Source organism: Brachionichthys hirsutus, chromosome 7 (genome assembly GCF_040956055.1).
Source record: "Brachionichthys hirsutus isolate HB-005 chromosome 7, CSIRO-AGI_Bhir_v1, whole genome shotgun sequence".
Lineage (NCBI taxonomy): Eukaryota > Metazoa > Chordata > Actinopteri > Lophiiformes > Brachionichthyidae > Brachionichthys > Brachionichthys hirsutus.
In genome coordinates this window covers 6740151-6764190 of record NC_090903.1, presented here as the reverse complement: position 1 = coordinate 6764190, position 24040 = coordinate 6740151, and the positions used below count along the sequence as shown (strand labels likewise).

The 24040-nt window shown below is 40.9% G+C and overlaps 1 protein-coding gene across 4 annotated transcripts in view; it reads left to right on the top strand.

The window, feature by feature from the left end:
* Positions 1 to 24040, top strand: part of LOC137895858 (neurexin-1a-like) — a 200125-nt gene that overhangs the window by 125839 nt on the left and 50246 nt on the right. For all 4 annotated transcript variants that reach the window (XM_068741384.1, XM_068741383.1, XM_068741382.1 and 1 more), the window contains one exon: positions 6495 to 6676. In XM_068741384.1, coding sequence (XP_068597485.1) covers positions 6495 to 6676 — 182 coding nt within the window. The remainder of the gene's footprint in view (positions 1 to 6494; positions 6677 to 24040) is intronic.

The window sequence follows — 24040 nt, the reverse complement described above, 5'->3', positions numbered from 1 at the left end:
CCGATCAGAGTCCACAGTCCAGCTCCAAAGTTCAGCTAAAGTGATTAAATTCTTTATAGCACACTTTAGTGTTTATTGTAGCTATTGATCACTGTAGATTTGCTAGGCTTACCAATTTTATTGTCATTGAGATGATTTACAAAAGCATGAATGATTCCGTGTCTCTCCTGGACCACCCAAAAAAATATACAACAGTACATATTTGACCAGTTAATTCATGACATTTTAAGACTGATCTTAGAGAAATCACCTGTTCACACATGTAACCGTACTTAACAGTCATGTGACTGCACACATGTACATCACAGCATCCAGATGGGAAGAAAAATACAGCCAAGACTGTTTTTAAGCTGGTCTTTAAAGCATGTATTTTAAAAGTTATGGTATTATTTAAATATACAGGAAAGGCTGTTCGTCTGTGAAATTGGCTTTGGATATTGCTCTCCACAGTAAAACAACATGAAACAAATTTCTAGTCAACCCCATATCGATCAAAATCTCTTACTGCTCTTCATTGCTGCTGTGGTCATTTTGTACTGGACTTGCCTTGCCTTAAGGTTTGACTTAAGAGCTCCCAAGTTTCATTTCACTCTCCTCACATTTATTACGTTCATTATGATTTTGAAGCTGTGCAATAAGGATGGTAGTCACTGATGCAGGCAGGCATCAATGGCCCTCTTTTAGTCTCTATTTAATTTAATTACATTAAATCAGCAAGGCACGGAGAAAGGGGGTCGGGGTGGGGGATTAATACTTTGTGGCTTCGGAAGCCAGGTTGGATGCCGTCAGCTATCCTCTGCAGAAATGCTTTGGGATTGTCTTCATTAGAAGGAGCTTAAAGCTGACATGTTTTTGCGTTTATAATATAGCAGGGCAAACAGCAGATAGAACCATGTAGTCTATGGGCAATGAACTGTGAAAGTTCATATTGACCGTGGCTGTATGCCAATATGCCCAGAGTTATTAATCCACCACAAAGTCAGCAGCCATTCTTTGTCTCTTCTACGTTCTGCTGACTGCGATGAGAATAGCTCAGCCTTCTGAGAAAGACCGAAGCGAGGATTTATCACTTAAAATTGAAAAGGTGTTTTATATCGAGGGTTCGTTTCATCAGAGAGCTGCAGCGGGTAGGGACAAGCTGGCAAAACTGCTCGCTTGCCGCTCCCTGCTCCTCTTGTTCAGGGAATCATGACCCTGCATGTATAATTTAGATCACCACATTAGGCTTGTGGTGCTTTCACTTCAGAAGTCTCTTGAACAGGATTGTTCCAGCTTCAACCCGTCACAAAACCATTTCCCATGCATGCTGCTGGTTCGGGTCGAACTGCCTGTCCATTATAAGGTGTAGGCAGCCGTTTGTGGTGAGAGAGGATTAAGACAAGTCAGCAAGCCAAAGCCTTTTTAGGCTCCCACAGGACTCCTCATACACCACCGAAGATAGAGAATGGCTCTTTTCCAGGAGTAAGGCTTTGAGAGCCAGGTTTTAAAGTGTTGAGAGGATCTAACTGTACTACGATCGGACATTAAACAGATATAGAGTATAGCTGGGGAGCGAGGGTGTAGAGACTCTTGGGATTTCATTGTATTCACTATGTCTCGCTGTTGTCCATTTTTCATTGTCCAGCTGATTCCTTTGTCAACCAGAGGCTGCACTCTAACTTCTGACTTCAAACAACTGGAAGAACAACTGTTCTCAACTCATTATCTCATGTTATCTGAGCTGCTGTTCGCTGTACTGAATTATCCCGCCTTATAGAGGCTGCCAGTCAGAGGTGACAGGCAATTAATTACCTCGCATGTCAAAGGCTTGGGTTACATCAGCTAAAGTGTGACACCATGGCAAGATGGCCCATTTAACTGAAACAAGTTTGATTTCTAAGAGGAACAGGACAGGATGCAATACAATTTGTTGAATTATCAAAATTAGAATGATTGACAAAAAGCTAGACCCTCAAAATTCACCAATTAACTGACAAATCAGCTATTTTATATATATATATATATTCCACTACAGTATAGTACAGATATTCAATCATATTCTATGTAATTAATATTATTTCCTTTACCAAAATATTTAAACTGTAACATGATTCATCTGAACAGTGTTTTTTCATTGTAATGTATTTATATAAAGCTACAGATTCCCTTTCATCGTTTACAGGTGAAGTGGCTCTTGAGTTTCAACCTACTGAAATAATTGTAAGATTAAAGGGAAAATTGTAGCTCACATTTTAATAAGTTAACTTTACTTAAAAAATTACTAAAGCTGAATACCATTTAAAACTTGTACTTGCACACCATATAAACTTGTAATTAATTATGTACTTTACATGAAAGATTTCAGCAAAATTAAAGTCAATGTAGTATAATTTATAATGTATAATTAATTGACAGAATTGTTTTAAATAATTTAATATAAAATAACATTTTAATTTCTATCATTCTCCTTTGATTATTGGTAGATCATGTCAGTTGATCAGTTTTTTGAGAAATATTCATTATCATTATATCATTTATAGGGTGTTTTTTTATTTTTTATGAGATGTGATTTTTATTGGACTGAGTTGGTGCCCCAACACAGCTATCTCTCATTTACAGCTTTGAGTAAGAAAGAACATGCTGAAAAAGCACAAAAAGGAATGCCTGGGATTCAAATCTCGTGCTCCAGTTACCAACTTATCTCCACAATTGCCTGACCATTTATTTGCCCCGACATTTAACATGTAATAAGAAAGGCAGAACATAGAAAGAAAGAAAAAAGGGATTCTGTTGACGAGCATGTTTCCTTCATGGTAGTAAATCGTCAGGAGAATTCAGTGGAAAGCTCCTTTAACAGATACCGACGGTGTTTGATCAGATAATACTGTCCTCATAAATCGTTGTAATGATTTCTCTGGAAACTGAAATGGTAATCTAATAGACCTCATTAAGCTTCCTTTAATTATGCGCCTCCCAGGGGAGGGCACAGACCAAATATAAACCTAAATGATATTCTTAACATAGTTTTATCTTTTTAAATGCTCAGTGGGTGAAGAAAATGCAACAGTTTATGTAAATGTTCAACCCATTTGTTTCTCTCAGTCACAAGGTAAACTATTGCATGGATCTTCCACACATCACTCCCAATCAGCTCATTGCTATCGTAAAGTTGTACAGCTAGAGAGTATGAGATAACAACAATAATCAAGTGGCGATTAAGAAAATAGGTTATATTTCTGTGAAGAGATTTGCCGGGATGTAAACACTACGACTCCGTACTATGTGCCTCATCTTGGGTCATCTATTTTTACGCAGCAGCCATTACAGGAATCCTTGGCAGCAAATAGCAACACAAGTGTTGGGTGCTGAAGCGGAGAAAATCCATAATGTCATCTCCCCTTTTCATATTTCTATCACAACTATGTAATTATGATTGGATTCATCCACAGTTTTCCCGGCAGAGGTGGTAATATGAGGCTCGTTACGATGCTGATGCTGGAGGTCAGAGGAAAGACAGTCTTCGAGCACCACAGCCCAAAACCCTGCCTGGTTGGTGCATCCTTACCAACTCAAACGCTGCACTAAGGCACAGCGCCAGGGCAGTTTGCTTTTCTGACAGTGATTTCTTTTTCTTTTTTTAAATGGGACTACAGTTTAACATACGGTGGTCAGAATAGAGAGTGGTTTTACTACAAGCTCTTCTGCAGAGAGCAGTCTTGCCAGGAGGGCTCTTACACAAAGGCTGTGTTTGTCTACTATCCCACACACATCTTTGTCCCAATGTGGGTGAACTCCTGGAATAATGGCTGCATTTTTAATGAAAGTACAGCATTGATCTGCCAATGTTTGTCTTCTTTAATGCTAAGTGACACAGCACGGAGCAGCCAGCTCTCAATGTAGTCCAATATGATGGCAGATTAATCCATTATCCCTTAAAAGGGAGGCTTGTGGTCCCAGTTCATCCTGAAGGCCTGATTGTCTGTAACATGCACCGATGCCTCCTCTCGATTCAGGCTGCCTGACCTCGTTGGAGACACGCATATGAATGTACAAGATGGGAGTACACGTGGGGATATGTGAAGCTACAAAATCTTAATTGCACCCCGTTTCACAGGGGGCTGTATTTTGTAGCGCTACACCTCTAAGCACTTTGTTTCTCAACCCCCCCCCCCCTCATTACCTACCGCCGTCTTGTCCTTTTATTTGTTTTTTTATGAGACAGTGGGTGAACAGGGAATAAACGCAAACTCTTGTCAAACTGAAGAGACAACAATCAGGCAAGTATTTCCAGGACACTACTTTATCTAATGGCTACAACAGATCCAGGTGTCCCAAGAGAACATGCAAATAACAAATACGGAGCGAGTGCATAATTACTGCCTCCAATAGAGCTGTGCAAGCACGTGTCTGCTGATTTCATACCACTGCACAACAGTGTAGGTTTGCATCAGCCAAGTATCTCCATGTACTGATATCTTAATCTCTCGCAGCCCCTTACAGTTTTTCTTCTCCCACCACTTTTACATCATGTGGATTTCTGGCTGCTTTGCCACATATCGACAACCTTAATATGGGCTATGTCTTGCTGTGTTTTGGAACCATCTACTGTCTATGTCACAAAGCAGTTAGTTTACAAGACCTTCTGCAAATTGTTGTAAGATAATATTGTTATTGGTCCATTTGGCTTCAGGGTGTTACAAGCAAGATCTGCACAGAGATCTCCACTGACATGAGCGCCCTTCATATCATGGTGTTTTTGGAGAGGATGTTACCAACAATAAATAGGCTGTCATTGGGATAAAGTGGGTGTCAAGTCATGTGAATAGATAGAGGGGGAATGAAAGCTTAAGGGCCAGTGCATTGCAATACTGACACGGTTCGAAAGAGCTAAATTATAATAAGCTGCAGCATGGAGTGAGTGTTTGGTGGCTTGAGGGGGGAAGATCCGGAGACAGTGCGAACCGTCCATGGCAAGCTGCACAAACCGGGGGTCGCTCTGTGACGGGGCCAACATCAAATCTGCATTAGTGTAACAAGAAGGGGTTCCGGCTGTAGCTGCCAGACCTCATAAAAAAGAAGTTATTTCTGTCTCGCAAATATATTACACATAATGACTCTTTCTTTAGAAGTCATCAGGCTTCACGGGGCTTTATCCATCAGGAAAACAAGAACACTCGTGTTATTATTTCATTACATTTTACAAATGCGAGCTAAGCTTTGTGAAAACAATAAATCCCACCGTAGATCGGTCTTTTCATCTTGACTTCATTTGTTAAACATATTATTTTTAATTCATGATGCAATTATTTTTAGCTAATGGTTGACAGTGTGCATTGACTCCAATGAGGGAGTGAAATTGGAAAAGGAGCGAGCGAGCGAGAGAGAGTGACACACTGATCATTGTGCCGTCATGAAACGCCAGAGGGAGGAAAGCAACAGAAATATATAACTAATGGCAACAGATATCAATAATTTTATATCCCTGTCAACTGGTTCACAAGAGAATATTGGAATTACAGTCAGAATGATTTATAATATATTCGAGCAAAGGCTGTTTAACTCCCTGCCCCTACGAATATTAACACTTTGCGTCTTTCACTAACATGATCTCGCTGTTTCTCCTTCTCGCCCTCACACACCCACGCACACACACACACTTACACATTCATACATAACACTAGCAGAGCTGCCTGTCTAATTTCTCATAAAGATAGCTGTTTTTATGCTAATATGACAGCGGCATTAATTTTTGAAGTTTCACGCCAGAATTTATTTCCCAATCACACACACATTGGTTTATTACACCAAAAAAAAATTCATTGTCCTGGCAAGCGTGAATTGAGGTGCTATTGCCGTTGAAGGTTTTTACTGGAGTAAATATGCGCTCGTTTGTTTAGGACAATTCTGGAACATTGCACCGCTGGATAAATGCCAAACGATCAAAATATGCGATTCTCTCTCACCTAATTAAAAAAACACTTCATAATTAATCACGTCTTGATTGTATTCATCAGTTTGAACAGATCACTGGCAGAATAACAAGTGACTCTTTTACACTGAATAGCTAGATAATTAGAAGCACTCGTCTGCCTAGCAGGTCATCTTCAAACCTTTCATAGGGCTGCTAAACACCGGGAGGTAAGGCAGTGAGACAGGAAATTGCCTGTTTGGAGGTTATAAGAAGGACATAATTGGACCAGTTAGTCAATAATGCTGCGGGCTGAGTGAGTCTGAGGAGCGCGAGAGACAAGCCGGTTTAACTTATCCTGGAGACCCGACTGCAGATATGCTCGCCCTTCCGTTCTAATTTTCTGGAAGCTGCTGAGTGATGTGTCATCCAGTTTTTTACAAAGACATCCACGATAAAATGCTACAGATTGACCGTGCAAGCACAAAGTCTGCTGGCTTTGCTGTGTTAATAAGATTTTTTGTGTCGACAGAGGTTCATTCCTGTAGACTGTGAAGTGAATTATATGATTAACACCATCTGTTTGCTCTCTTTTTATTTCCTTCAGCGGGAACAACATACATATTTGGCCGAGATGGTGGACTGGTCACTTACACATGGCCGCCAAATGACCGTCCCAGCACGCGGGCAGACCGGCTGGCCATCGGCTTCAGCACGCACCTGAAGGATGCTGTCCTGGTGAAGGTGGACAGCTCCTCAGGTCTTGGAGACTTCTTGAAGCTCCACATTGTAAGTCAAGAATCCATCAAGATCATGTACCATACACCAAATGCATTATCTGCATTTCAAAATCTTCATCTTACTACGGCAGTTTAGGTTGTTTCACATATCTTTTTTTGGTATATTGAAGGCTAATTTGAGGGCAAAATGAATCAGACTGTACCCCAGAAAACTTTCAAAGAGAGAGAAAAGCTACAGACCAGCACAAATGCAGAAAATTGGTTTTCATTCCCAGCTGGCCACACGTCGAGATTCATACATACAGTAAGTGCTTGTACACCTGTTCTGAGGACACATATTAGCCATGATGCTGTCCTCGTGAGACACCCATGTAGTTATCCCGTATGGGTTGTTTTTTCTCCACCTACTTGTAGTCGAAGAGTAATTCAAGTGAACACAATATGTGCTTCAGATTTCTGCAAATAAATGATGCTGGTCAAACCTTAGTGGAAGCATCTCTAAGAACGCTCAGCCCATATGAAGCTTTTAGATTCACTGTAGACGAGTGAATGGTGTCAGAGGTGAGACATCCGAGCAACACAGACGTCAGAGTTTCACATCAGAGAGAACATGCCGCCTACAACATGCATAGCCTTGTTGGTGTGACATGAAGTGTTACATTGACATTTAACGGGGAGAAAATGTTAAGGCATCTTCTGATAGCAGGAGCAGTGGATTGTGAATCTCTTCTACATCAGCAGGGACTCTGAATACTTCCTCGGATGTATTTTTTTTTTTTCAAATCTCATCACATTAATCTGAGGATTTGTATTTTTTGAATGCTGCATTTCCTCAGAAAGTGAGAAAAGCATTTGAAAAAAAGCACTCTAAAGAAACACAGGAGAAGCATAATCGGGGACTTTTACACACATTTTACACAAGTACACAAATTACACAAACGGACAGTGTATTCTTAAATAAATGGTTCATGTTGAAATTGCACCTTGCAAAAAATTGTTTTAGTCTAATGGTAGAATAGTACACCCTTTTTCCACAAGTTAACGCAGTTCCCAAACACTCATATGAAATATCTGTGACAGTCCTTGGTCCAATTAGCAAACATATGCTGCAGGACAGCGTACCTCCTTTTTGTCTCAAACAACTCTGTCAGAAACGCCTCTGAAAATGAAACCAAAACGAAGTTCATAGTGGGCACGTGCGCAACTGGTGAGGTGACTTTTTTAGCACACACTAAAACATTTGTGGAATTTTTAGCCAGAACATTACCACCAAAAATGAACTTTATCCACTCTATTCTTCGACTCATGCACGAGCCACAGGTAGAGCATTGACGTGCGGCGTACAGATACGGGGAGAGTGCACACATATCTTGTGCATGTCCCCCCATTGTGACGTCACAACGGGGAAAAGTGCTGTCAAACATGTTTCAATACTTGATTACAGAACTACGCAGGATTGACTGGATGGTTTAATTTTGCAGTTTTTTGTTGTTAATGACCTGAAATCACCAAAATAGTCGTGTAGAAACATGGGGAAAGTGATTTTTTCATATGTCCCCTTTAAATGAGTCAGTCCTGTGCAAGATGTACCCCAGGTCAAACCCATGGTCTGCTGAGATATAGGCCCCAGCCACAGTCCTGCAACGTGTCAGCAAATATAGAAGATTTGTAGCCATGGCAACACATTGTAGGATTCAGTAAAAAAATGTGGCAAGTATGAAATGGAAGTCGGCAAAACTGTTGCTGTGTTTGATGACCTTCAACAAAGCAAAATTAATTGCAATGTTTCATTGGGAAATTTTCTAACCTATTTTGCTGCCGTCAAATGGAAGAATTTAAGCAAATAAATCAAAAATATATAATAAAACGGGAATGTTGTGATAGCAACTCCCCCTATTTGTTGCACATTGTAAAGTGAAATAAATATATTTGATGATTCTGTTCCCCCACTTATCAGATCATTGTACTGACAAAAAAAGCTTCACTATCTTTAGCCAAATGATTCCGTTTCCACATCTAAACTTCCATAACCATGAGCTAGATATGGCAGACTGTTAAATATGTTGATTATTATAAAATTTAGAAGTGCCGATTTTCCAAATGTTATATTATAAAGCCGATTTCTAGCAGTACACCCCTCATTCATTGACTTCAGCTGTGAGCAGAAATGTCTTTGGAGGGGGAGTGTATCCTCTGCTGTATAGGATTAGACCAGATTTCAGTATTTACCCCCCTCCTTCTCCATTCTACATCCCTCACCCCCCTAATCTCCTGCTCCCATATCACGATGACAGGAAACCCAGTGGGGCTTGAAGGACGGCCATCTCAGCTCATACTCTCATAAGGGAATTTTACTAAGTAAAATGTGGTGACTATATTATAAATGCACCTCAAAGGAATTTTGATCCTCCCTTTTCTATTGCCGATAAAGACAATGACTATGAAGTCAGTGAACCACCAAATGTATGACAATCACTTTCCTCACGCTCATTACTGTAGCACACATGGAAGGAGGACTAGATTCATAATAATGCCTCTGCAGCTTCTCCAATTATGATGTTTCTTGACAATCTTTTTCAAAGGTGAAGCATATTCCTAAGGCTACTTGTAGAAGTGTCGCATGTTGACGTAGCAATTGTCTGCATATGAAAGTGTGCCCTGGTAATGTGTCTATATTCTATATATAACTGACTGAATGTCAACTCCAGGCAAATATTAAAAGTGACTTCATGCAAAACATGGGAATTATGTATGGAATGATCCTCGACCTTCACAGCGATCCATTGAAAAGAAGAATGTTGGTTTCCAATATCTTCTTTGTTGCACATGCTAATGTGTTTTACTGTGCAGTGTAGAGTTTTTTTACCATGTAATATTGAAGTATATTTCTGCCATTAATGCATTTGATCTTCCATAGATGGGTGTAATTTGTTTTTTTCTGACCAAGGTGTCTGTGAAATTGAGATTTTGCAGTTATTTTCTTCTCTTTTTGTTGTGGATGAGCAGCAGTGACAGTGACTGTCAGACACTCTCCTCAGCCTATGGCAGAGGCCCTTTGGGGTCCACTAAGCTTGTTTTGTGTTGGTACTCAGTCTCTCTTTGGGGGTTTGGGACTATTCCAAGTACTTTCTTCTTCCCCTCCTTCTAATTGCATGCATCCTTTAAAAAAACATGCAAGCAATGATGGTGCTCTGGCTAAGAGTGTCATTGTGAAGTTAATGTATTCCGTAGCGCAGAGGAGATGGTGGAGAAATAATGACTTCTCTGGTGGTGCATTGCTCCCCTTGGCCCTCCTTGAGCTGACTACCAGGAAAGGCATTCTTCTTCTGATGGAAGACACCTTTAATTGTAGTTTCAACTGTGACTCTCTTCCCTATTAATCATGTAAAATGGTGTGAGAAGCGAGACCACCAGGCCCACTGTTTCCGATTCCATGTAAGAAAATGTAATGTTTTTATGTCTTTTTGCAGTTCACTCTTATGTTGGTGTTACAATTACCCACAGTTGAATGCTTCATTAAGTGAATCCTTAAAAATGTGATTTGATGCTACATGTGACATTGTTACCGGGGAGAGGTGCTGCAGGTCTCAGGAGCGAACCAGAGTCACGCTATTCCCTGTACTCTTATTAAAAATACCACCCAGGGAAGAAATCTTATTCTCGCCTACTACTCCTGGAAAGATCTCAGGCCCAGTAATTACCTCCCATGCATGCTCTGCACATACTGATCGACTAGCCTTGCATGCAATACCCCCAGGATTCACTGGCTTACAGCTTCCCTGTTGCATTATTGGTCAATGCACATCAGTCAGTTGTTAGCAGGCCTTCAGAGCAACTGATGGATAATGTTCTTAAAATACTGGACAGCAGTACTATACAACTACAGATGAAAAAGATGCTGCTAAAATTTAATATCCGTCATCCACTGCATGGGTGCTAATAAAAAAAGAAATGATCACAGCTATGACCGAAATGCTTTTGAAGGTTTTTCATTTGGTGAGTTTCATTGTCATGCTTAACTTTCTTTTTTTACTTCACTGCTGGAAACCCTCTTTTTCTCTGCATTAATTTATTAACTGTTGCTTAGGTAACATTCAAAGTGTAGTATTGGAATGGCGGTCCAAGTGTCACGGTGCAATCCAGTCACCAAAATGAATAGTTGCACTCTATCTGCAAACAATGGATTTGGTTGGACATTTATTTTCTTCCTATTTAAGCTTTCAGTTTTACCTGCTGGTAAAGTTATGGTAATAGTAGAACTACATTAAAGTACAGAACACTTGTTTAGGGCATGAAATATCACGTTCTGCCTCAGAGTACCTGGTTTCACCCCCAAAATGTCTAAATTCTACTGACTGTCTGTTGTCCATTGTTAAAATGAGTCACTCTTCCGTTTGGTTTAAAGTGGACTCAAACAGTGGTGTCTTGCTTAACAGTAAATGTCTCCAACATAAAATCTCTTATTCACGTTCATCACTTCAGACATGAGAAAGATGAAAGTTGTTTTGATGTATTTGTTGTTTAAAATAGGATCCCGAGTTGTCTTAATCACGGCTGAAAATGTTTAAGACGCTAGAATTAGCTGGTTGGTAGCCATCAAGCTGAAATGATACTGACCCCTCCATCCATTCATTCATTCATTCGTGTCCTCTTCAACTGTTTCTGGTCAAGGGGGGTTTCAGCCTCTCCTACAGGACATTCGGCAGGAGGTGGTGTACACACTGGACAAGTTGCCCAGTTGTTGTATGGCCGTATAAGAGTCAAACATCCAATCACCCATTCATTCATCCCATGGGCAATTTTGAGTCATCAGTTCAGCTATATTGCCAGAGAATTCAGAGCGAACCCGCACATACACGGGTAGAACAAGCAAAAGTAGAGGTCCACGTAGGGTATGAACCCTTCTTGCTGCAAGGCAACCGTGCTATCACTGTGCCACCGCACTGTTGGAGTCAATTGAGACAAAAAAATGTATTTGTTATTACAATTTGAGGGATGACTTGAGTGTGGATTAGTTCAGCTTTGCCCCTTGGGTAAAGGATTAGCATTGCTACGCTAAGGCAGTCGGTTTTACTTCCTATACCGTTTGTTAAAATTATGAGGTTTTAATTTAAGATATCCATTCACTTGTCAAGATGTTTATGGATGGGTTGGCATGAATGAAGGAGAGTGAGTATGCGTGTGGAGCATGGAGCCACCATAGTTGACTTTTGACACAGCTGCCCCAGCCTTCAGGGTGAGATAAAAATAGTCTCCATCCATCTCACTCCATTGCAAATAGCACAGTGTCCCCTAACTCACACACATGGAGCACATATTCTTTATAATCTCTATGTAGGAATGTAATATATCTATAAAAAAATACATTTTCATATCAGATTTCAAGAAATGTACAGGATACTGTATGCAAGAATGAATACATGAATGAAATAATTATGAAATATTTCAAAATGTCAAGAAATCAGTGTTAATTATTTCATTTTACAGATTCATGTGGGTAGTGACATTGCCTGGCAGTAACAACTTGATTGCTTTCTGTGTGTGGAGTTTGTGTTCTCCCCGTGTCTGAGTGGGTTCTATCCCGGTGCTTCAGCTCCATCCTCCAAAAACACGCAGCTTCGGTGAATTGGTCACACCAAATTGTCCGTCGGTGAGATTGTGAGCGTGTGTGTTTGTCTTTTGTGTGGCCCCACGATGAGCCGGCGTCTCATCCTCTGTGTATCCCTTCTTTCCCCCCCATAGCCAGCTGAGATAGGCTCCAGCTGACCTGTGACCCGCAAAAGGCGGATAAGCGGCTGTAGTGGGAACGATCGCGATTGTCTTGTCTACAGGAAAATTGAAGGATGGATGGATGAGTAGTTCTAGCATTATCTTCCTGAGTATTCTTCAGGAAGCACCCAATTTTATTTCGACTTACAATGAAGGTATGTCTTGACATGTATTTTGTTAATGTAATGTCTTTGGGAGTGGGCAGTAAAAATTGCCCATGTTAGAACTTCATTGGCAGTAAAAATGTAGGGGTCATATTTGGTGCTGGGGGATGTTAGTATTAGACCCTCAAGGGTCCGAATGCTACTCTGCTCATCCACCTGGACTCTAGTCATCACTTCATGTGTGTGTTCATTAATGTAGAGATTGCCAAAATGCTGCCACCTACACCCATGAAAGAAGGATAGTCAGCATGACGTTAGCTCCACAACTCTCCATGTGAAAGCTTTTTAGCCTGCCTTACTCCTGTATCTTACAACTTCTTATTGCATTGCAGACTTTCACTAAGAGTCGTCATTATGACACTGCACACAGCAAAGACAGCATAGACCAGTCCTAGTCTGAAATTACTTACACAACTACTGAAATACAGATCCCTGAACAAGAACAATATTCCAGGGTGCCTCCGCTCCGAGCTAATTATTCCATACTAGTAGTTTGTGCCCTGTTGTTGATGGCTTCCACAGTGCTTTGTGTGGGGCTGCATGAAATATTAAATAGATGGCTCATCTTGTTCTGGTCAACTTAATCACCTCCTTCCTGTATTGCTCTCATCTGCAGTCCCATGTGCTTGCAATAGAAGCCTGTTTAAATATAATGGACACATTGTATATGCATGCTGTTTTTAATTATGTGCTACTGTAGAAACATTTTGGTCCGTGCAACAGTGGGTGAACTATTCCACACCATTGGTGGCCTAGCGCAGGTAATTATTATAATTTGAAAGAAGAAAAAAAAGATTCAACCTCTCTTTTGTTCTATTTATCTAACACTGGTTTATTGCCATCTATACGTGCCAGGAAAAGGAAATTATGCTGTATTGCTGCACTCCGCTTCATAAAGCATTCAATGAACAGCAGGATGCTACATACATATTGTGTTGGCAAAGGTAAATCTGCACAACTGAAACCACTCTAGAGTCGGGTTGGTGAGGTAGTGCACTTTTATACATGTCAGCAGAAACACCACGTTTATGATGACCCTCCTTATATCCTTCATAGCGTCCAGTCAATATTGCTCAGGTCCATCTGTGCAACACAGTTTTTAACTCCAATTATACAACGAGCAGCCTTAACATTTGAGTTAAATGTTGCAAAGTTCTTGTTTTTTTATCTTTGTTATTGCCGTTAAGGCAGACTGTCTAGTTAGTTGGCTAGTTTGTTGTCTCAGCTCAGAGGGTTACATGACAGAGCCTCTGGTCATAGATTACTAATTCCACAGCCTCATCAACCTACCAGCGTGTGTGTGTGTGTGTGTCTTATGTGCTGCAAACTATTTTTCTCCCTCTGCTGTAATAAGAGATGTGCAGTGAACTGGTGCAAGAGCAGAAAGTCCGTGACGTGTCAGCAGCCTGCATGTGCAGAGCACCTCATCCATGCAGTGTGATCAAACAGGCAGGAACATGTTCTTCCTTTGTCCTCTTTCATCCCTCAGGTGAGCGCATGAGGTGAGAAGAGCACCCATGGACCAGTGTCCTCATTCTGCTCAGTTTATCATCTATGCAGCCACATTATGACAGAAGAGAAGAGAGGTGTTAGAGAGAGAGGGCTGAGTTTACTTTGTATTGCAGTGAAGGTTGCATCCCAGACAAGGTTTTCAACTTCATGGCTCAATCTTTGGGTCTTCTGAGTAGTTGGTATGAATGATGGTTTGGTTTGATTTTGCCAGATGGGCGAAGCAAGCACCATGACAAATTATAAGTGCATGGAAGCCTAATTCATTTTCTTCTCTTTTATCCTCCCTTCACTTGGCCTAATAAATCACTTATGCTTGAAGTATCTGCTTCTCTTTAAGTCTTTATATCACAAATGCATTCTGTGAAATAGCCTTGTGTCTGACGAGGAGCCGCTGTAAAAGATGTAAAAAGAAATGGTTGTGGGAATTCTTTGTCTCTGCTGGATTGAACCTGAGCTTGACATTTGAAGACATCAAAATCTGACTCCGCAATGTTTAATTAAATATTATGCTAAAACATCCAAATTATAAAATGTACATCTGAAGATTACCGTAGTTTGCCAACACTTTGAATAATAACTGTCTAAATTAAGAGAGGTGCAAAAAGTGAAGGGCTGTCAAGCCCAGTGGATATGGGGTTTTTTCGAGGGGGCGTTGTACCATATCCAGGCAATTTCAGCAAACATCCCAGTAGGATTCAATGCAAAAAGAAGAAGAAGATGCCATCAAATACAAATGATCACTTTGCAGTTCAATAATTAATGTTTTTTAATGTCAAATTCCCATTCCAAATGTACATCAGATTGCAGTGATGTCAGAGGGCCCTTCATTATTCTTTTCACCAAAGGTGGGCGCCATTTTGTTATCATCAATGTGGCACCTGGAGCCAGCAATCCAGACTTTAGCGGACACCAGAGTTGGCTAATGTTTGATTTTAGGAAGCTAATTTGCTGACTTTGATGTCATTATCTTAACAGCTACATAATTAAACTTCTGAGGATTTTTAAATTGGTGGATGGATGGAGGTATATATTTTTCAATATATACATGATATTTTTATGCTTTTATTTTATTTTTTTGTTTGTTTTTTGCACTTGCCGATTGCTTTTCTAGTTTTTTTATGTCAGTTTCAGCAGTCTCAATGATCAGTTTGGTAGATACTGTAGTTGGCAAGCACGTTTTTAAATCTTGTAAAATATACAAGTATTCTTGTGTGTGTAGCACGTAGTTGCATGAATCTAAGTAGGAGGATTAACACTGTCAAAGGTGGAACCAAATAAAATGGAAAGGCGGAGTGGCGGCTGAACAGTGGAGTACTCACCCACCAGGGTTTATCAGTCTGCCATATTATCTTACAACAAAGAAGCACAGGGGGGCTTGTCTCACACCCATCTCCCAGATAAGGTCTGCCACCACAAGTAAATAATAAAAGACAAAAAGGAGGGTGTGAGAGAACAAAATTACATCGTGGACCAGGGATCTCGCAATGTGTTCGTCTTTTATTACCCTCTCCCCCAAAACCCAAAGACAATGAAGGAGGGAAAGACAGGTGAGCAGTTGGAGGAAAGAGAAAGGATAAAACTGAGAAGATAAAACATACGGACTGTGAAAGGATCCAAGCATTTAATTGGGAAAAAAGTCTGGTGTTTGCACAAGGGGGCGGTGTGGATGAAAAGGAAATGACTAAAGTGGTGGGATTAAGGACATGTGGGGTGCATGCACACGCACATGAGCTCCTGTCTGTTCTACCAGTATACCGTATTCTGTTTCTGTTTTCTTAGCATTATGAGAACTGGTGACAGGATGTTGGCCTGGATCGTCAGAACCACTTCCTCTGTAGTTCTCGGACTTAGATATACAACGCTATTATGTATAAGCATGTGCGGAAGTTATTCAGTTTGTGTGACTTTCTTCTGTTGAGGAGATAACCTAGCAGAAATGCAAGATCCGAGTTTATCCAGGAGGCTGGCATGGCGAATAAGAGGTTTTGTTGATGTGGGGGCAAATGCCTTTTATCATTGGTCTTTACTCAAACAAGACACACAACAGTAAACACGAAGAGTCATGAACATTTAAAAAGAATTGTACAGGAGCAGCACATTATACATGCTTCCTTTTCTCACTGAGCTCTGTGCTCTGCTAGGAGGAGTTGCAGGCCAGCGTGGACACAGCAATCCAGTCAGGCATAATGCACGACATTTATCATTATGGCAGCAGTGTTTGCCTCCATGACCCGATCAGTCCCTCTGTTATAAACTGTGATTCTGAAAGAGTGCCGAGTCAGGAACGGCCTGAACTCAGATCAGTTTGAAGCTTATACAAACGTTACATTAACTCGCATTATATGACATCCTGTTGGTCTATTTTCAAGAAGCGATACATACAGAGTCGTGGAAATTATAGTGGGATAAAGCTAATGAGTCATACGATGAAGTTAGGGGAAAAAGTAGTTGAGGCTAGAGTAAGGACAGATGTACAATATGGTTCTTACTTCATTTTACCAACCAGTGTTTTTTTATTATCCCATGTTCGCCTTTCCAGTGACACGTAATTTCGTAAATATTAGATAAATGACTGCAGCTACGGAATGGACCTTCGTCATAGCCTAGCAAAGCTAAGGCTAAGGCTTTTCCAGGAAATGATTTCAGCACCATGAAATCTTGATTTATATGTATTGGTTCTGGAAAATGGTGAGAATCCACTCATGCTGCCTGCCAGCGCTGATGACCATGAATTTTCAGTAGACATATAGAAATCAGAGTTATAGTTGGCTATGGAGGATAGATCTTGTGGACATCAATATGTATGCGCATGTGTGTGTGTGTGTTAGTGAGTGCGAATTGTTCAATAAACCCATCACAGTCCTCATAAAGAACGTTGACATTTACAGCAAAGCACAAAGGTCAAGGAGCTGGACATGATGTGATCATGATGGAGGAAAGGTTTTCTTATCCCAGCCGCCTCAGGAAATTAATAGTGTGGGAGTGAGAAATGAAAACAATAAAAACATCACAAGCATTACAAGATTCATCTGGTGAATAAATAATATTTCACTTTAGATGGGTGAGGTGTTTAAAAAAAAAATCAATGATGTGGATGAGGCGCTTCGGTTATAGCGCAGCTAGAACAAAGATCTTGAGTAATCACGGAGATGCCTGAATCTAAAAGGTAGGTGACGGGGCCAATATGGACAGACAGTCTAATAATGTAGATCTAATTAAACCCAAACTGGGACCAGTGTGAGTCTGCCAACCTACACACAGCGAGCACAATCATGTCCTCATTAGCACCAACAATGTCGCCGGGGCTGGCTGACAAAATGTGCGAGAGAGCAAAATGTGCCTGAACACTGTGTGCATCATGGTGCACTAAAACCAAGGCCCGACTGCAACCGTGAGTTGTGTCTGGAGACAAAATTAATGAAGACAGTAGCTACGTGTGCAGCAGACTTTAGTCTTTGAAAAGGCTCCAGTTCTGAGTTTGGGGACTGAAAGTGTTGCCAGATTGGCAGCAGAACCTCATGGACTCCTCGTACCTTTGATGACGCTGAGGCAGAGCTGACAGGCACGCTTCTTTTGGCCAATTTCTGTTGTTCATCTTCTGTGTCTCTGTTGTCTGACTTTGTCAGATCTGTGACTTTTTTTGTTTTGTGTGTGTAGGAATGGTGGAGCAAAGGAGCGAGATAGCGTAAATGAGTTAGATAGACATTGTGCATGTCTTTGTGTCTCCTCCTGTGTGTGTTCTGGGTGAGCAGGGATCTGATGAACTGCTTCACCGTGGCTGGGAGTTGTGCTCACCCTAGACAGTGAGATTGTGTTGATGCTGTGGTGGTTAACAATACTCTCCCACAACTCACAGAACAGCAGTAAGAGATCAGCAGACCTGGAAACGTCATCTCCCAGGTAAAAGATGGCCCAGCTTTGATTAGAGGGGGAGTTATGGGAGTTGTATAATAAAAGAACCTTTTCCAATTGTGTTCTGGAGCCAATTTAAGAGCACCGAATGGAGACAGACATTGTCATAGGCAAACTGAAAAGCCAACAGTCACTCGGCATTTTGTCAGGTAGAGGGACCTTTTAATACAGCGACCAAGACTCCTGCCTTGAAAGGGACAGGGCATAATTCAAAACCAAAGCCTACTGTGCACTTTCAGCCATTGTTCCTCCCGGTTCAGTCAAATCAGGCTTTAATGCAACACTCAGTTATACTTGTGTTTTCTAACACAGGTTTGTGTTGCTTTCTGTATAAATAAAGTGACAAATGAGAAGCTGCCAGACTTGTTAAATCTGGCGTAAATGAAGGAAGGATTTTGCTGCATCAGCTCTACTAGGCCTTATTCTACAGTTTGTCGATTGTGTTCATTTTAGCCAGGGGGGAGTCGGTTCATTCCTATTACATACCAGGTGCTTCTACTGAAAACTGTAATAAATACCAAATGGTGTGTTTGGACTGCCAGGAACTCTGTGGCAGCAAAAAACTGGCTTTGTCATGGTTCCAATCATGCTGGTTTTGAGTGAGAAGTGATGCAATTATTATACAGGAAACAATGATGTGGAACTCCAGGACAAACAAGCAGACTTGTGAGTAAGTTTGTCATGACATGTGAAAACTTTGCAACACTGACCAGAAGACAAATCATGCATCTTCTCCTGGGTGCTCTCCCTCTGTGTTCATTATGAGGGTACTCCCAAATCTCTAATTATGTAATCGGTCTTTCTCAGACTCAGAAGAAACAAATAAGTTATTTCCTAAACAACGGCATTGTTCAAATTGTCACAAAATCCACCGGTATAATAGGTGGCATTCGACACAAAATAGAAAAATTATTATGGTGATGCAAACTGCATAAACACGTATAATATCTAATTATCTTTCCTGTATTTATTAATATAGGGATGACCAAAGGGAGAATGATCTATGCAATATGTACATGTTTGTGAAGTAGTTATTTATATATGTCCACATTCAATTTGTGATATTGTGAAGGCGCTTATGCAGTCTAACTATTTACATGTTTATTGCCTGAAGCCTTTGCACAAGTGATATCCCCTCAAGTGAAGAAGATGCTGGAACCTTCGTCACCCATCTCGTTCATTGTGTTAGAACAAACTTTTCACTCAGGTGCCATCTCAATCTTAGTGACTCATTAGACTGTCAGTCTCAGCACACCATTTTATTTTATCATATTTGACTTCCTTTTGAATTCCCACAGCCTTCATCACAAATGTCTTCGTTTTCCAGAAGAGTATTGTCAGCAGCCTCCCTTTTTTTTTTTTTTGCTTGTATTCTGATCTTTATTTCACATATTTATGGAACTTGTTTGATAGTTATTATCATCCTGTCAAGCAGACTGAGGACTTTGTCAAAGCGAGAGACGGTTCAGGCGATGGTGCTGCAGTAAAGGAGCCATCTTACAGACAAGCTTCTTCATTTCAAAGGCAGAAATGTGTAAGAGTCACAACAAAGACATAGAACACAGTCCTTTTCTTCAGCTCGTCTCCTTTTCACTTTCTCCACTGGAATATACGATGTCACAGCGTTGCAACTTTCTTTGTTTTGTTCCTTCTCTGTCTCCAGTATCCGTCTTTATCGCTCTCTGGAATTATTAGATTAATCAGGCTGTCTTGGCTTGTCATTGATGCGCTCTGCTGATGGTGCTCTTCCACAGGAGAGGCTGGTGGGTGGGTGTCAGCCATTAGAACATGGTAGCACTTTGATCTGTTGGGCAGATTTACAAAATTGCACTTCCAGCTTCTTGTCGATGGGTAAGGGAGCAGGAAAATGTGAGAGAATGAGCTGTTAGATGACATGTTTCCCAGCCATCTTAAATGTGAAATGCGACCGCGGAGCTTCTACTTGCGCTGTGGGTGAATCTGTAAAAGTCCGGACACTCGGTCGGTGTTTCTCTACTTTTTCTGCGTGACATTTCTCTTTATCTCTTAACCTATAAACAGTTTATTTTACGAGGCACAAATAAACATAATCTAACATGTCGTCCACATTCACTCAGAGTAATGACTAGAAAGCAATCCATCTGCCGTAACTACCACTTTGACCACATACGTACACCTTGCTCTGTCAACTCAGCTTAATTAGCAACACATAATGGCCAGTAGTGAATTATTGTTTTTAATTAAACAAATTTACTCCCGCTACAAATAAAATCTGGTTGTTATGGACTGAATGAGAGGCAGCAAACAAGGAATCACTTTCCGTCAATTTCTCCCCTCCAAGATGAAGTGAGGAAGAATCAACATGCAGCAGCTGAATAGAGAAAATTAAATCCAATTTGCATTACAATGGTAAAGTGATTACATCACATTAGAGAACGCCCGATAGCTAAAAATGGAAATATGAGCACATGCATGTGCAGGCCTCCCCTCAGCAGAATGCAACATATCTTATTCAATCCTATCTCATATGCACACTCACAAATACACGCCCAGATGCACACATACAGATATAGGTATAAAGAGTCTATTGAGCCGCCGCATGGATTAATGCTTGGTAGAGTGGGCTTGGATTTTCTCTAGCTATAACGAAGCTCCAGCGCTTCCCCTCTGCTTGGATATCCAGCCTATATGTGACTGTTACACCTGGATGCTTCTGCTAATGGAAGCATTTTATTACACTTGCATGCAAGAGGCCTGGCACGACCTGGTCCACGTTCCCTCCTTTTCATGCCTGTGGCCACTACATAAGGTCCCGTGCACACATGCTATTACAGACACTTATGAACTATTGGCTATAAGCCCGGTGCAGCATTTTTATGTGCATATACTAAAAGCTGGTGATGCAGATGCATTAAAGTTTTTTATGTTTCTTGCCATGGGCAGCATAGTGGCGTAGTGGTTAGCGCTGTCTCCTCACAGCAAAAAGGTATCGACTTTCTTTGCGGATGTTTGTATTTTTCTCCGTGTTTGCGTGGGTTTTCTCCGGATTCTCCGATTTCCTCCCACCTCCAAAAAAACATGTGATTTAGGTGAATTGATCACTTCAGATTGTCCGTAGGTGTGAGTGTGTGCGGTTGTCTGTTGTGCGTGTGTGTGGCCCCGCGATGCGCTGGCATTGCGTCTGAGGCGTACCCCGCCTCTCACCCGTAGTCAGCTGGGATAGGCTCCAGCACCACCCGTGACCCGCAAGGCAGATAAGCGGCTGTAAACGAGACTATAGGGTTGTCTCAGCTACAAGAAAAAGGATGGATGGACGGATGTTTCTTGCCACCCATGTTTTTCCCCACCACTGCCACAGTAGTTTCTCTAAAACAAGAAAAACAATGTACTGCAAACTGATATTCATAAGTTTAAATGTCAAATCAATGTAATAGTCAGGAAATGCAAGCCGTATCTGGAGGCTGACTGGTGTTACCTTTATATCTGATGAAGAACTCCGATACAGTCCCCCCCCCCCCCATCTGCAAGCAATGGGGGGGGCGGGGGGGGGGGGGGGGGGGGGTGCTGTTCTGAACAGTGACTGCACCTCCACTGAAAACCTTCTCATTTGCTGTAAAATGTAATTGTGCCTCTCTGAAAAGGAGAGCCTTCTGGCAGTAAAATGCAATGAATTGGAAACATCTCCTGTATATGTTGCAATTTGAATGGCCATTCTTAATTTCTTGAAGACTGTTTTCATGGTGAAACCTGATCACTCCCTAATAACTTCTGGCAAAACAGGCCATTTCTTTAAGTCATGCTGAGAAACAATTCTAGGCAGTATGATAAATATTGTGGGGGCCATTCAACCAAATGCAATATCCCAGAGAACAGTGCAAGTATGTATTTGAAAAATTGGATATTAGAACATTGGAGCTTTAGCTGTGTGTGTGTGTGTGTATTTTTTTATTTATGCATGTGTGCCAGCCACATTGAATGGGTGGCCAGGACTGCTCTTATCAGGACCCCCACAGATCAATAAAATAAACCACTTGTAAATCGGTCTGCTTAGCCTACAAAAGCATCTAAGGTGACTGCATCAACCCGTCCTCCTTCCTGCGTATGTCTGTGCGTCTGGAACAGCTGGATGAAACCTCTGATGCTCCATTGCCAAATGTCACAAGTAGTCCATCCTTCTGGGGAAATAAATTGGCTCTCTCTTAAGCATGAAGTATGCTGACAGGAGGTGCAACATATGGTGAGAATTGGACAACTGAAGATGACAGTTTTTTCTCTTTTGGCTTTTCTCATTAGGATCTCATCAGAAATTTGATGGTGAATGTGTCTTTGTGAAGAATTCATTTTCGGGAAACCTGTGAATTATTCATGAGTAGCAGAACAAGAGAAACATGTTTCTCGTCAGGTACAGTTTACTGTCAGATACCTGAGGACCTGATAAATGAGGCGTTTCATATTGGCTGAAACAGAATAAATATCTAGAAAAACTTGGTTTCATCCAGCTGTTCCATGCTCACAATGGGAATGCTAACATGCTAGTTCCACAGGTATAATTTTACATACCAGCCAATAGTTTAGCAAAAAAAGCTTGTTTCGTCAAAATAATGATATTATGTCGAGGACATAATAGTCACTGTTTTTTTTAATCATTGTATCTGTTAGCATTAACCCTGAAACAGTGGCTAATTATTGCACTGCAGAGGCATCAGCGAAAGTAATGCTGGCTGCTGCAGTTTTTTTATTCATTTTTTTTATTTTATATGTAGCTCATTATTTTCTCTCATCACTACACGTGGCTAAAGATTTTAAAGATCCCATTATATCCATTCATAGTATTACACATATCCCATATCTGACATTCAAACACACAGATCATCTCTTTGCCCAGAATATTACACTCATAAGGTTTCCAGATGTTTTGATATAGGATAATTTTAATGGATCAAAAGAATAAAGTAAAAACAAAGTAAAAGCAGGAGCTTTGCGAGACGTCCCTTCATCCCACACAGAGCACAGTAGACATACCTTAGGCATTAGGACTGTCCATTCCCTTCACTATAAATACTTCAAAGGAAGGCACTCACTGTTTTTTCCTCCCCTTCTCATCCTTTTTTTTTTTACAAAGTGGGTAAAGCTCCACCATCAAAGAGCCTCACCTGGAAGTAGCCCTCATGCCATCACCTTCCCCATGAGACTGTTGCATCCATTGCATCAATTTATTTCACTTTATTTTGTCTAATCCCACAGTGCAGCCATGGTTAGCAGGCCCTACTGAAGTCACTGCAGTATTTGTCGTGGTATTTTCACTATACATCTGTGTTGGATTCAAGTGCATACATGTTTTTTTTCCGTGAAGACTTAATTTACCTTTTCTTTCATCGTCTGCCAATACATTTAGACAGCCTAGCGCAGGGGTGGGCAAACGTTTTGACTCGCGGGCCACAATGGGTTCTAAAATTTGACAGAGGGGCCGGGTCAGGAACAGATGGATGGAGTGTCTGTGTGAACTAATATAAATGACATGTAAAAGCCATTACATGAAAGGATTTGGCCTTTTACAGGTAAAAGGTAAAATTAATAAGCCTTAATTATAACAAAATTTTATTTAATAATGTAATTTGGGCAAGTTCGGCGGGCCGGATTAAAAAGCCCAATGGGCCACATATGGCCCCCGTGCCTTAGTTTGCCCATGCCTGGCCTAGCGAGAGGGCAACAAATTGCTATATAAATAAACTGGACCTAAACCATGTAGCTGTGAAGTCTGAGGCTCAGTAATTCTGAGGCTCTGAGGAATATACAGGAGGCGGAGCTGCAAGTGGCGGAGATGAAGATGCTGAGGTTATCCTTGGGAGTGACCCAAGTGCTTCAATTTGCCTTAAATTCAAGAAATTTCAAACCTGATGTAAAATAAACATTTTTCAACCAACTAATTAAACCATTGAAAAACAAAGTTATATAAAATGAATAGTAATAAGTTGATCAGCACCATTACCTCAGGAGCAGGTAATGGTGCTGTAATACATGCTACTGTGTGACTGTACTTGTACTCTAACATGCTATCTAATAAATATATTCATCAG